At 35.7% G+C, this 13,230-nt stretch overlaps 1 protein-coding gene across 3 annotated transcripts in view; it reads right to left on the bottom strand.

The window, feature by feature from the left end:
• Window positions 1-101: 101 nt before the first annotated feature.
• TAPT1 (transmembrane anterior posterior transformation 1) overlaps window positions 102-13,230 on the bottom strand; it is a 46,364-nt gene continuing 33,235 nt past the window's right edge. For all 3 annotated transcript variants that reach the window (XM_017727581.1, XM_017727579.1, XM_017727580.1), the window contains exons 9-14: window positions 13,012-13,121; window positions 11,330-11,389; window positions 9,835-9,903; window positions 8,488-8,564; window positions 4,875-5,035; window positions 102-2,224 (exon numbers count right to left, since the gene is read on the bottom strand). In XM_017727581.1, the coding sequence (XP_017583070.1) occupies window positions 1,995-2,224; window positions 4,875-5,035; window positions 8,488-8,564; window positions 9,835-9,903; window positions 11,330-11,389; window positions 13,012-13,121 (707 nt within the window). In that variant the 3' untranslated portion in view covers window positions 102-1,994. The remainder of the gene's footprint in view (window positions 2,225-4,874; window positions 5,036-8,487; window positions 8,565-9,834; window positions 9,904-11,329; window positions 11,390-13,011; window positions 13,122-13,230) is intronic.

Genomic DNA, 13,230 nt, shown 5'->3' with positions numbered 1-13,230 from the left:
ATTTGCAAAGATCCTACTCTATGGAAATCGGAATTTAATACATTAAATACTTTGCAAGATCACCAGCTCTGAATACTAAAAAAGAAATGTCGACGCTGTACTTTTCCTTTTTTAAACAAATATTACAAAATTGAATTTTATTGAGTTTCACACAAGATGCACTTATAAAATTGATACAGAATGTCATTCAACAGAAAAAAAATGAAAGCAATTTCAAGCTTTCTTTAGCAACTGCTAAATAATTATAAGATACACCAAATTGACAGGTAATCTTAATTTCAACGTGTGAACATCTCCAATTAGTATAAAATACACCAAAAATTAAAGATTTTCAAATTTTTTCACAGCACAAGTCCTTTTCTTTTTACTTTCATCCCTGAACATAACCACAGATTTCAGCCATTACACCCACTACTCTTATGGGAGAGGAGAGGCTGAATGACTGCGTCAAGGAGTTCCCAGCAGAGCAGAGCACCCTAAACTGTACAGTAGAGTTCTCTCATTATCCAGTCTGCTCAGATAAGTAACTGTCCAACTGCCTCCATCTGCTGTGTTACTGCAGTCCTGCAAGTTTCAGGGATTAGCAGACACATTAAACTTTCAGATGTTCATACAGCAAATAAACTTTGGCTTTCCCATTCTGACGAATTATGAAATTAGCGAAGAGCAAATTGTCTTCATTTGTTCAGCACTGAAGTACTTTTATGATACCTTCCCTTGGAAAGTAAAACTGGTGCTTACTTGAATGTCTGAAAGGCATTTTGGAAGTTAATTCTGTGTTTTAACAACATATGAAGAGTTTATAATTACCTAAGGGATCTCTTTTGATACAACTCTCCAGCATATGTTTTGAGCTCAAATTTAATCCATTCTTGGTCTGAGGATTCCAAAACTTCTTCTGTCGACCCTCCCAACTCTGCATCTCACACCAGAAATTAAGATGCATTGTAATGCTTAAATGCTCTTTATAGATCTAGTCCATCTACTTGACTACGACCAATCAATTACATTAAATGGATAATTATGATTTGATTGTCAGTATGAGCTTTTATAGGCATGTTCTCAGGCAAGTTAATACACAGATGTCATTCTTCTAAGAGTTAAATGCAAAATGCAGTGCAATGTTCTTTTCTGCTGTGTTAATGCCATACATACAGTTCCAACACAACCCTTGTTTGCTGCAATAACACTGCTGTTCCTTAATATTAGAAGTGCCCCTTTAATATTTTTTCCTACAGCAACAAAAAATCCTCAGCTTTTAAAAATAATTTTCTAAATAATTTGCCTTGCAGGACACACAACACATGAAATGAATATGCTTCATATTTGCCCAGTTAAGCAGAACCTTCATTATTGTGATCTTTCCCTGGCATTTAGTATTCAGATAAAATACTATGCAGTAAGTCTTTCACTTAAAGGCAAAATTTTATTCTGATTACAAGATTTTCAAGATACATCTTGAAAAGATTTTTGTTGACAGGAATAACTATCTTGACTTACTGTTTTATGTACCAATGCTTTATGCGTTTGTTGATATAAGCACAAGTTTTGAATTCTGCTTGCAGATGTTTAATAAAACACAGTAACTGGATAGGCAAGCTTCCGGTCAAGTCGCCACACATTTCCAGGAATATCCTTACACTGGAGGAACCTTCATGAGAAATAGTGTTCTGGAAGCATGGTTTCATAATGCAGAACAGGGTTATGCTTTTTTCCAGTCTGTTTTCCAGAAAATTGATACTGCAGCTCTGCCACCAGGCTAGAGACTCACGATCCACCACATTTTCCAAGAGGCAAGTTAAAGACCGCTTACTTGACCTGACCAGATACCAAGCCAAGTTACTTGTAGAAAGAAATTAATATTTTTTTGCCATTAATAATTTAAGTTTTTAAATAAATATTTATGTGCCTTTTGGCAACTGTCCATTCTGGTAGCATCTGCTGTCCCAACAGCTCAGTATCCTTAGCATATTGATTTAAAAAAAAATAAATTCTTAGTCAATTCTGTTTCCACAAATAGTAAACCTGTCTATCTCCAACAAGTCTTTCTTTGCAGACCTGTGTTTTAATTCTGAACTGTCTTGGCTTATATCTTTTTCTTCTCCATCAGGAGTTGTCAGAAATTGATCAGAATTGCTTGTTACAAGTAAAGATGGCATATTCTCCTTCTGATGCACCGGTTGACTGGTAACTGATGTAGAACCGTTTTCATCTGTGGAAATTCCTGTTGGAACAGAAGACAATTACAAAGGTAATAATGAGTTTAACACAGACATATTGATACAATGTGCAACATCCAGATTCATCCAAAGCTATCCTGAGAAAGTATGCTGCATGAAATCAGCAGAAGCAACAGAAAAATGCTTTCTGGAAGCCACTACCTCTTCTTAGCTTTACTGTAAGAGAGCTCCTTTTCTGATTTAGAAAACATATAGAAAAAAAATAGACAGAAAAAACAAATTCTCCAGAAGCTTAACTAATCAGCAGGAGCATAAGCAGCAGAAGTTAGGACATACATGCTCATTTTTGTTGGCTTAAGCAAAAAGATTTTTGACAGTCTTTGTGTGAATCACACAAATGTTTTCTACAGAAATGAACAAAAGGAATCTCCGTGGCAGGAACTAGATGTGCCTAATCCTCTACATAAGTACAATAAACCTGCCTTCTCCAGGGATAGCTAATAAATGACTCATGCACTGCTACGCACTTTAATAGCCCTGGGCCCTAAAGCAGTGCTATTAAAGATGTCTATTTTTATTCCTGTCTCTTACTTCAGTGGAACTGAACACTGGCTTCATTAACCTAGGATATTGGTAAGTAATATCCATGTGTTTTTTCCATATTTTGTTAAAACATTTAAAGAATTAAAATGCACAAGCAAATGACAAGGAGATAGTAAATAAGAAAAAAAATTATTTCCTCCTCAGTAATGATTGAGTTATTGTTTCTAAAGGAATCTGAAAAAATCTTGACTGATGTGGAGAATACTGCAGACAGCCCAAGGAAATGTTATCTGTCAGAAATGTAGCACTATCCAAATTACTACAAACACTTGTTTCTGCAGAGCATCTGTCCACAGTATGCTATCTACTACTTGAAGGTACACGGGTTACCCTCTACCATCTATGCAAGTTAAAGGTACTGAACTTGCATTGAGAAAGGAGACAAGTAACTTTAATTCTAGAACTTGGTTACAAATGTAAGTATTTTCTAACCCAGCAGCTTCCAGATGTAGCTGGTCAGCCTGTAAATGATTACTGGTAATTAGAGCTTTCATCCCTCAAGAGCACGTTTAGAATTTTATTCTTCAAAATTTTAACTGTTTTTGTGGACAAAGGTGGAAACTCTTTAGAAAATTAACCGACAAACTATAAGCTGGCACAAAGGAGAACAGACTAATTAATTCCCTTACCCTCATCCTAATAAGGGTTGAGAGCCTCTATTGAAAAAAACTTGATAAATGGGGCACAGAGATTAACTAATATTGGGGAGCCCAGTAGTAATAATACAAAAACTGAGGAAGGTAAAATCATTCTTTCACATAATCAAGATTTCTAGTAAATAAAGAGCTGTTAAAAAAAATACAAAACCCCAAAAAACTGTAAAATTGAGCTTTTTCCATCACCAATGGAAGCTAGCAATACTCTGAATAAAATCCACAAAAGCTTTTTGGTTGCTGCTTTTTGCTCAAAATCTTTCCATTTGAGAAAATAAGCATCCCTGCTACTTTAGCTCAAAAGAGTCTTCAGGATTTACACACTGTAAGTTTAAGGCTCAATATAAGTAAGTACAACTCACTAAGTCTCATATCCAAGTGTAGTAATAGAACGTTTAATTAAAACGTATCATCACAACAGTTCTCTAATGAAATGCAAAAGACATTCATACCACATTCTTTCATCATGAAAGTAACACAGTTGAATGAATTTAAAAGTGAAAAGTCTGCACCAAGTTTCTGCCTGATGTGATTTGACACATGTGAGATGTAGAGGTTTATGACAAACACTGACAGATTCTTAACTCTCCCCTTGCTGGCGAGACACTCTGACGACTAACAAGCACCTTGCATTTCAAGCTGTTCAAGTTGCTGGCAAGCCATGGAGTGAACACAATAAAAGCCTCACTGTTAAGTTCTCTAAGGCTCTCATTGAGCTTTTCCCACAGGAAGATACAATCCAATTCAGTTGACGGGAACAATGAAGGTTTCTGTTTCCTTCTATAATGTGTCACACAAATACAATAATGCCATATTCCCATGATAAATGAACTGCTAATGCTGACGACCTGTATGCGAAAATTGTGCTACGTAGACTTGAAATGGGGTAAAGACCCACTGAAATTCCTATCTGGATTTCATAAAGCTTTTCATTAATATGTTCATGACAACTACATTTAATTATACCTATGCATAAACCTACCATGTTTTACATTGATTTCCATGAGAAATACAAACTGCTTCCCTACTAAACTTAAGCACTGTCACAGATGATGTGTAAATATTCACTTATTTGTGCAGTGACATGGCAGAGGGGCTTGGACTAGATGGTCTTTAAAGGTTCCTTCCAACCCAAACCAAATCATTCTATGATTATGAATTTAAAACAAAACCATGCTTCTGTTCCAGTGTTTCTATCACCTCTACATATCAGAGTGGGATCTTGTCAGAGATATGAGTATTTATTACCAAAAGAAGATGCCTGAACTAAAAGCTATCAATTCTATTACATTTACAGACTTGTGTTCACAGCTGTGATATGGCACAATTAAGGTCCAGCAACAGGGTTTGTGCAGCAAACATTGTCATGCACCTGGTTTAATATTAAGCTTAGTCTGAAAAAACTTCACTGAAAACAAACCAAGGCAGTTAGCCTTACCTTGGGTAGATTTAAATGTGCTTTGCTGTTTGCCAGCTGGCTTCCCTGGGGTGGCAGTCAGGACAGGATTGAATAATTTCTCCTCCATTTTTGCTTCCTTTACATACTGACATGATTTCCCCAGCAATACAATGCTGTTAAGGACTTTGAGAGATATTAACCTGGAAAAAAAAATTGTTTACATATTTGCATTAGCGTATTAAAATAATTGCATATTATTCATACTGCAATTATTAATATGAAAATAACTGCATATGGTTAGTGCTGTCTTAGAAAGATTAGCTAACAAATTAAATCCTTTCAATATCAAGATCAAAAGGTAGTTTCCGTTTCCTAACAAATTGTTTCAGATTCAATGCTTAATTTTCTTTTTCCTCCAGAAAGCATCTAGAGAAAAACATCAAGTTTTATTATTTAGCTAAAGGACTACAAGGACAGTTAAGCAGCCATTTAAGACATCAAATATTTAAATGAAGAATTAAAAAGGGCCCTCCACAGTGCAAGTTCAAAATAAATGCATCCAAATTAAGCGCGCCCAGCCAAGGATCTCTAGTAGACTTGGAACCACAGGACAGCAAATATAGAACCACGGAATCATTAAGGTTGGAAAAGAGTTCCAGGATCATTGAGTCCAACCATTAATCCAGCAATGTCAAGTCCAATATCTAGCTTTTACAAACTACAGGCTAACCATAAGAAGTCCTTTTTCACATCACAGAAGAGAGTCCCTAAAACTCAACAAATCCAAAGAGGCAGGCAGCACTGTATTACCTTCATAGCACAGTTCAGTTGATGGCAGATTCTTTTTCTACTATGACTAAATCGCAGCACAAACTTCAGCAAATCACTAAATCCCTTTTACACCTGCCTCCTCATCTGAAGAAAAGGAAGGCCTCAACTACCATCAAGTGCTTTTTTACCATTCAAATGAGTTTTGCAAAATCTAATTTCCATTACTGGCACCACATGACTCACAGACCTTTGTCCACTCCAGGGAGCGAAGGCTCATTGCAGAATGACATGGGAAGAGTGATCTCTTCTCTGAAGGATGAATGAAATATTCTCTATGCAAATAAAGCTATGTAACAAGACTGAACCAAATGCAGACCCTGAATTCATTCTCCACTCTCTGGAAAGTCTGTTTATCGTGTACATCACTAAGAGACTCAAAAGACAACTTGAAGTGAACATTCACAGATCCACGGAGTAAGTCTAACTGCTTAATCACGAAGTGATCCAAGCACACTCCAGCAGCAGCTCCCCTATCTCTCACTGTGTAAATGTAATCAGAACTTGTCACACAGAAAAACAAACTACACTGCATTTTTAAGGGAAAAAAATAATTTTATTTATTCCATTTCAACAGAGAAATGGAAGAATACGCAGAGCGCTTTCAGTACTCAGAAGAAAGTGACATTTTAGAATACAAGCAAACAAAGAAGATATCATTTTATACAGGTTGAAAGCTGTGCTTCTCTACAATTTTATTAGATTATTAGGACAGATTTTATTTCAGAGAGTTGAGCAGCTCTTCTTCATTTTTAATGTTTTAGAGGTGTTTTTCTTATGCTTCTTATGTAACATGTTTTCGTTCTGAGAGAGTAGGTTTCTACAGAATAGTTTGACTCTGATTTAATGAGATCAGAAGTTGAAAAGGCCATAAATCACCACATCACTGTATCAGTTCCAGCTTCTCATGGAAAATTATGCAAGTATTTCCAGCAATTCTCCTTTATTCTTTTCTGCCAGCCTACCCGTTTTTGGCAAGACTCTAACTACAATTAAAGCTTAACTACAGTTGTTAATTATCAATACAAAATTAGTTCACCTGTAGTATAGACTCAATTCTTTGCCCAGTTAACAGTTTCAGACTTTATCATGTCATTTCTCACATATCTATGCTATTACGTATGTATTCTATAGATATTCTCACATCTGATAAAAAACTTGAAATTTATGTTCAGAACACAAATTACTTGAAAGATGCAAGAGGTGAACTAGCTCCAAGTCTGAGATCACAGCAGAAATGTGACAGACACAGAAGAAAAATCTGCTCTCACTTTTCAATAAGGACAAAATAGACCAAAATGTATTTACTTTTGTGACCTACGCCTTTAAAGAGCAGCATTTAATACTTCATGTTAATCACATTACTTTTTTCTGCCTTCCATTCTCCAAGCCACAGAGACAGTGAAAAATCCAGGGCTGGGGTGCAGCAGTGGAATAGTAGAGGTAGGAAAATATTACATATATTGGGAAAAAGGAAAAACCACTGAGCAGGATTAAAGTATGACCTTGGTATACCACAGCTTGAATGTGATGATCAGGGGAAAGTGCTTTGAATTATACAAAGCTGGCTTTAGGAAGAACATGGGCACAGCATGTAGTATGCTGGGGAAGAAATCAAAGTATGGTGCAGAGGAATGTGGCTAGCATTTTAGCATTTGGCCTATATGCAGTATCTCAAAGCCTTAGTTATCTGACACTAAACAGATGTGTCCCTACACTGATGTAGACAAAAACACATCTGATCAAGCTCTATTTTTTGCAGATTAGGGTCAGATTAGAGATAAGAGTCTACCTATTAATAAAGAATGTGTAGTAATCCTGTTCTTTTCACAAGCTATTGTAGAACAGTAGTCTCCTCTCTTCTTGCTGAACCACTGCCCCTGACTTAGAAGTCTTACGCTTCCCAAGCCTCGCTGCCTTCACTTAAAACACAGTGGTAGGGCACTGGAAGAGATACTCCCACAATACTGCAGGCAGGTTCTTTTTCTGTCAGCAACTTGAAATACTTAATTGTTTATGATCCATTTTGGGATGATTCCAAAATGAATCAGTACTGAAAGACAACAAACAATGACAGTGCAGTATACAGCTCTCGTAGAAAGTGGCCATCCCCAGATAGTACCCAGCAAGCGCCCCAAGACAGGCAAACTAAATTGGATGTAAAGTACAGTTATGCATGTCTCAGAAGTACCTATCAACTGGTGAGACATTAAAGGTAACACAAGCATGAACTGACTTGGCAGTGAAGGGATACTGAAGGGATACTTGCACATCACTGATTATGGAAAACAAATTGCCATAGAACATTGTATTTCTTAACTAAGATCACTTACTGACCACACCCTTTCCAGGAAAGGTGAGCCTTGCATTTACTTTTTTTTTAACAGCACTTTCCTAAAGCAAGTAAACTTTGCATTTAACTACCTGAGAGAAAAATTCATGAGCTGCTCAGAGCACTTCAGCTGCTTATTTTTGTTGGCTTATTGAATCTTTTGGTCTTTTTACAGAAGACTTAATTCCTTAGAATTCAATTTCCCTTTTTACACAGAAGTATGGTGCTTGTCTCTCAGATTCTGTCTTTTTGCAATGAGTTATTTCCATTACTGAAGTTACTTATTGAGGGCTATAATCCCCCAATGTAGTCACAGTATTTAGGGACAAATCTACACTCTCAATTTCAGATTATGAGCATAAGGGTTTTACATTTATGTTCTTCTGAATATAAACTGTGTTTATACTTATATCTGGAAGTATCAACAGAAACTTCTTTCACATATGTAATCAAATAATGGTGAATACTTTTCAGTTGCACGGATTTACTTACCCACAGTAGAACAGCACAACACAAACATAAGCTAAGACTCCTTGTACTTTTATTGAGCTTGTTACGACTCTGATGAGCTGTTTTAAGAATAAAAGTTAAAACTTAGCACACAATTATTAATAGAACATTGTAACAAGACATTTCTTATTTGGTAAATCCAAGAAAAAGTAGAAACATTTACATTAACAGAAACTTAGTCTAATATTCCCCTTGGTAGTACTAACTATTCCAGATTTTGATTTGAACAAATATTATACTAGCACTTAGTTGCAACTTTGCCAAAACCAGAGTCTGACAATGTTTCCTTAACACTGACTTTCAAGTAAAATAAGAAGTGGAAAAAACTTCCAAAACTCAAGGGCTAGAAGGAGAGTTAACAAATTTTGAGGAAAATGTCAAGAGATACAACACAAAACAGAATCAGTGTTATACACTACGCTAATCTTATGATCACAAAATTTTTTTGTGGACAAGGCATATGACTCCCAAGTTTCACTAACAAATGCAACCTGAAATTCCAGTTTTACTTCACTAGTTTACGCAAATCCTGTGAATAGTATTTTTCCCCATCTTTATGGGAGAACATTACATTTAAGTTAATTCACACTGATGTGAAGAATTTTTCTTCCAGGAAAATTGTGAATTAGCATATTTGCTGACAAAGCAAGTACAGATTCCCAGCATTATGATAACTACTGCTTGTCTGCACATGTGTATGGGGAAAGTCAGAGCAGCTATTTAGAGAAAACATTCTGCAATAGTTAATTCAGGACAGCATCTGGACACAGTTCCATTAATTAATTAATTCATTTTATAGCAGCATGTGTGTGTAACAAAGTCAACTATTTCAGAGTGATGTACTCAACAACAGCTCAGGAGCTCGTGCCCCATATAAAAGAATATTGAGTCATTAAGCGTGCCATTACAGGGACAGCCACAAGGACTCGTATGAAAAAGCTAAATAAACTGCTACACTACTGCTAACCTTCTGGCAACCAGCTGCTTTGACTATTCCAAATGAATGAATAGGATAACTGCCAAAAGGAATATGCTTAGTAAACACAGATGTAGTTTAATTCCACTGGTACAATTCAAGTTGTTACAAATTCTACAAAATTAATATATATTCAATTTTTTATGAAAGGCTGAGAAACAGTAATGCATTTGTGAAGTCACAAGTAGTATGTGATACAGGTTATACTGAGCGCTAGCTCAACCTTTCAGCATCATTTCAGTTACTTCAGATGATAACTTCATCCTCAAAACATCCAGCCAGCTATCTCAGATGGACACATTCTCAAAGTGAGATCTTAGTGACAGAAAACTGATAGGAAAGATACAACTTACTAAAACAGCCAGTGGAAGAGGAATGAAACCCATTCTTCTGGAAACTGAATCACTATAATCTGTATATGCCTAGAAGAAGAAGAGGAAGAAGAATGAACTACTTATGCAAAGAAATGAGCTTATTTCAGCTTGGCACACCCTCCAGATAAGAATAAAGCTCTGTTAACAAACACTGTACTGGTATGAAGTGTACCTACTCACATTTTGGAATTCAAATGGAGATAGCTGCACTCTCAGACAAAAATGTAATACTACCATGACCAGTAAGATTAGCTTCAGTGCTCTAAATCAAGAGCAACTGGAGTATAATACAAATCTCTAAATCGAGAGCAATTAGGACACTGAATCCAAAGGCACTATGATATTTCATCTGTACGTTATTACCAGCTTCGAGACCTTCTTGTATTAATTTGACTGATCCTCAAATACTCTACAGAAAAAACTGTTACAGGGATGAAAGAACAATTACCCACCACACTAGCAATTTTAAATCATTCTACAAACATCTATAATTAGCCTTAAGGTAACTTTGTTAAAATTATTTTGAAAATGTTTTTACATTTGAACTCAAACTCAAAACACAACTATTTTGCATGACAGTTTGTCTGCTGAATTGAAGATCACACCAAAGTTAGTGCCTAAATGATGCTCCTTTATTTCCCACAGAGGATCCTTAGGAAAAGTAATGGAGTTTTCAAAACTAATAAACTGGGGTTTTTATTATTAAGAAATTATTATTAATTATTTGTAAGTGAAGGTGTCTAGCTGTTGGGGTCCCCACTGCAACATCTAGCTTCTTTATGAGGTTTAACTACTTCATTCTTCACAACAGCCAAAGAAACACACCCAAGAAAACTACAGAAATCATTGTAATAAAGTTCATTTAATAGTTCAAGCACACATCTGAAGTACTGATGAGTGGAATGCTAACAAGCGAACCCTAATGAGTCCTCATCCATGAAAGGTGTGCTGTAAACAGCTTTCCAAAAAATGGTACTAATTAAAAACACAAGTGGTCTGTGTGTTCTATAAATACCTATGCCATGACAGTAACATGCATAGTGCAAACATCATCTATACATCTGTGCACCCTGTTTGTAAAGAAATATAAATTCCTAATGAATACTATGTTTTAAGCCAACACAGTTAAAATACCATGGAAAGAAGAGTAATCTACAATTACCTTGTTAAGCTTACTAACTTCCCATGTATCTCAAAAATGTTACAACTATTCCCTTACTGTAAGGGTATTTGGAAGAGACTTCTCAGCAGTATATTAAATAAAGCTCAAACTGACCTGAAGAACTGGATCAAAAATAATATAAATCACAAAGACATATTCCTGTTCTCTCTTACTAAAAAAAGCAGAGTAGAGTTTCAGCACTGCAGGAGTGTAAAACCACTGTATGTATTTCTTTAAGCGTTTGTTCCAATATTCCCCCCATAACAATTGTGTTAGTTAATACAGGAAAGTGCATTTCATTTTCAGGCTTACATTTTTCTGTCGACTGCTAACAAGGTCAAACGCAAGACTGGCTCTGTATTCACTGTAGACCTGGAAAAAATCCAGCACATCAGATGTGTGATTAATTTGTTATTACACTTTAAAAAAGCAACATTTTATTTTATTCATAAAATATTTCCATAAAATATTATAAACTTATGCATTTTCTGAAAGAGTCAAAGACAGTTTTTCTGAGGTCTAACTGCACCTTTCAAGAGATGAGCCTCTATTTCTGCAATAAAGTAATTTGCATATATGTACAACAAACGAACAACACTATGCTATGTTTTAGGAATTGAATGTGAATTATTAAGTTACTGAATTTCAGGATCATCAGAAACACAAAATAACAGAAATCACATTAATCACATTTAGTTTTTTCCCCCCCAGTTCATAACTGGTTTTAAGCTACATGAAAGCTATCCCTGGGATCAAACTAAACAAATGAGGGAGCTTTCTTATATACTAAGCAAGTGATCCTATGAAAAAAGCAAATTGCATTTGAACATGAATATCAAGTTTTTCCTTCTCTTTAAAACAGTTCAGCATATTAAGAAAGAAAAGCATCTATTTTAAGGATAAGTGACAGGACAACCTGCTCTGCAGGTGTTAAAAATTCTGGGAAAACTCTGACATAGCAACCATAAATCTTTAGAACTTCTTCATACACAAACCCCATAAAGTTTATTAAATAAACCTTGCAAAATTGTCAGTCACTACCTCCATCCTCCAGCTGTTTCAGCACTCTGAAGCATGCTACATTTTTGGCTACCATGACTTCATTACTGCTCTTTTCCACACTCTCTATGCAAAAGTAGGGCATGCATAAATGCCTCTGGCATAAGGGAGCTTATTAAGTGCATCTATTACACTTGTTTCTACACCACACAATGTAGTTACTTTAGAGATGCTGAAAAGGACAGCACTTCACAAGTTCTGATCTCATTTCCTGAAAAGTGGTTTTAATTGTGAAAAGACACTAACTCGTATCTTCACGAATCTATCAAGTGTGCTTGAATTCACACAGTGTGGAACACAAATGGCCAATGTATCATGCTGCAACACACAAGAAGCAACCTCATCTACTGCTTTAAAAAAGAAGGACTGGGTAATATATGCGACCCAAGAAATTTCAGGAGTGGAAACTAACATAACCTACTTCATATTAGTGCTCCAGGGACAGTGGGAAAAAACTTATCTGTGATTTCAGATTCCACTTTTAATACACATGCAAGAATAGAGTTAAAGCAGCCTAACAAGATGTTTTTCCAAAAGCCTGAACTTTAACCTACAATCCATTTTGTTAGGAAAGGGTACAAGCTCTGTCTTGACTGCAAAACAAGTAACCTTCTATCAATTTAACAAATGATCACTTCACAAAATGATCTGCCAGCAATGTGAATTTTAGCTATTCCATAAGCTGTTATACAACACTTGCAATAATTTATGGATCTGGAACTACTAATTTAGAAGCAGGTGTTAGTTCCACATTAAAAAGATCCTCAGAAGTACACTGTATCAGGAAATTAGCAAGCTTTCCCAAGTGATTTTGTATATATGAAAATAACAATTTTCACGTTTTCTGCACTGGAATAAATTTTAGTATTTAAAAAATATTAGCAAAATTAAATACAATTAAAAATAGCACCCAGCATTCCAAACAGGATACCTACATCTGCCGTGATGTCATTGAATTTTGTTATAAAGGCGTGTTTCACAATATCCACTGCAATTTCTGAAGCAACCACCATGCAAACATCCGGAAATAACACCCAAAGATGATCTGAAGGTTGTGAAGAAAAAAGGTAGGCCATTTAATTTGATGCCAGTATACAAAAAAAATTGTAACACTTCTGTTCAACAGTGAAAAATCCTCACGAGTCTGAAGAATC

This window comes from Corvus brachyrhynchos, unplaced genomic scaffold (genome assembly GCF_000691975.1).
Source record: "Corvus brachyrhynchos isolate BGI_N302 unplaced genomic scaffold, ASM69197v1 scaffold80, whole genome shotgun sequence".
Lineage (NCBI taxonomy): Eukaryota > Metazoa > Chordata > Aves > Passeriformes > Corvidae > Corvus > Corvus brachyrhynchos.
The sequence above is the reverse complement of the archived record's forward strand: the minus strand, read 5'-3'. Positions and strand labels throughout refer to the sequence as shown.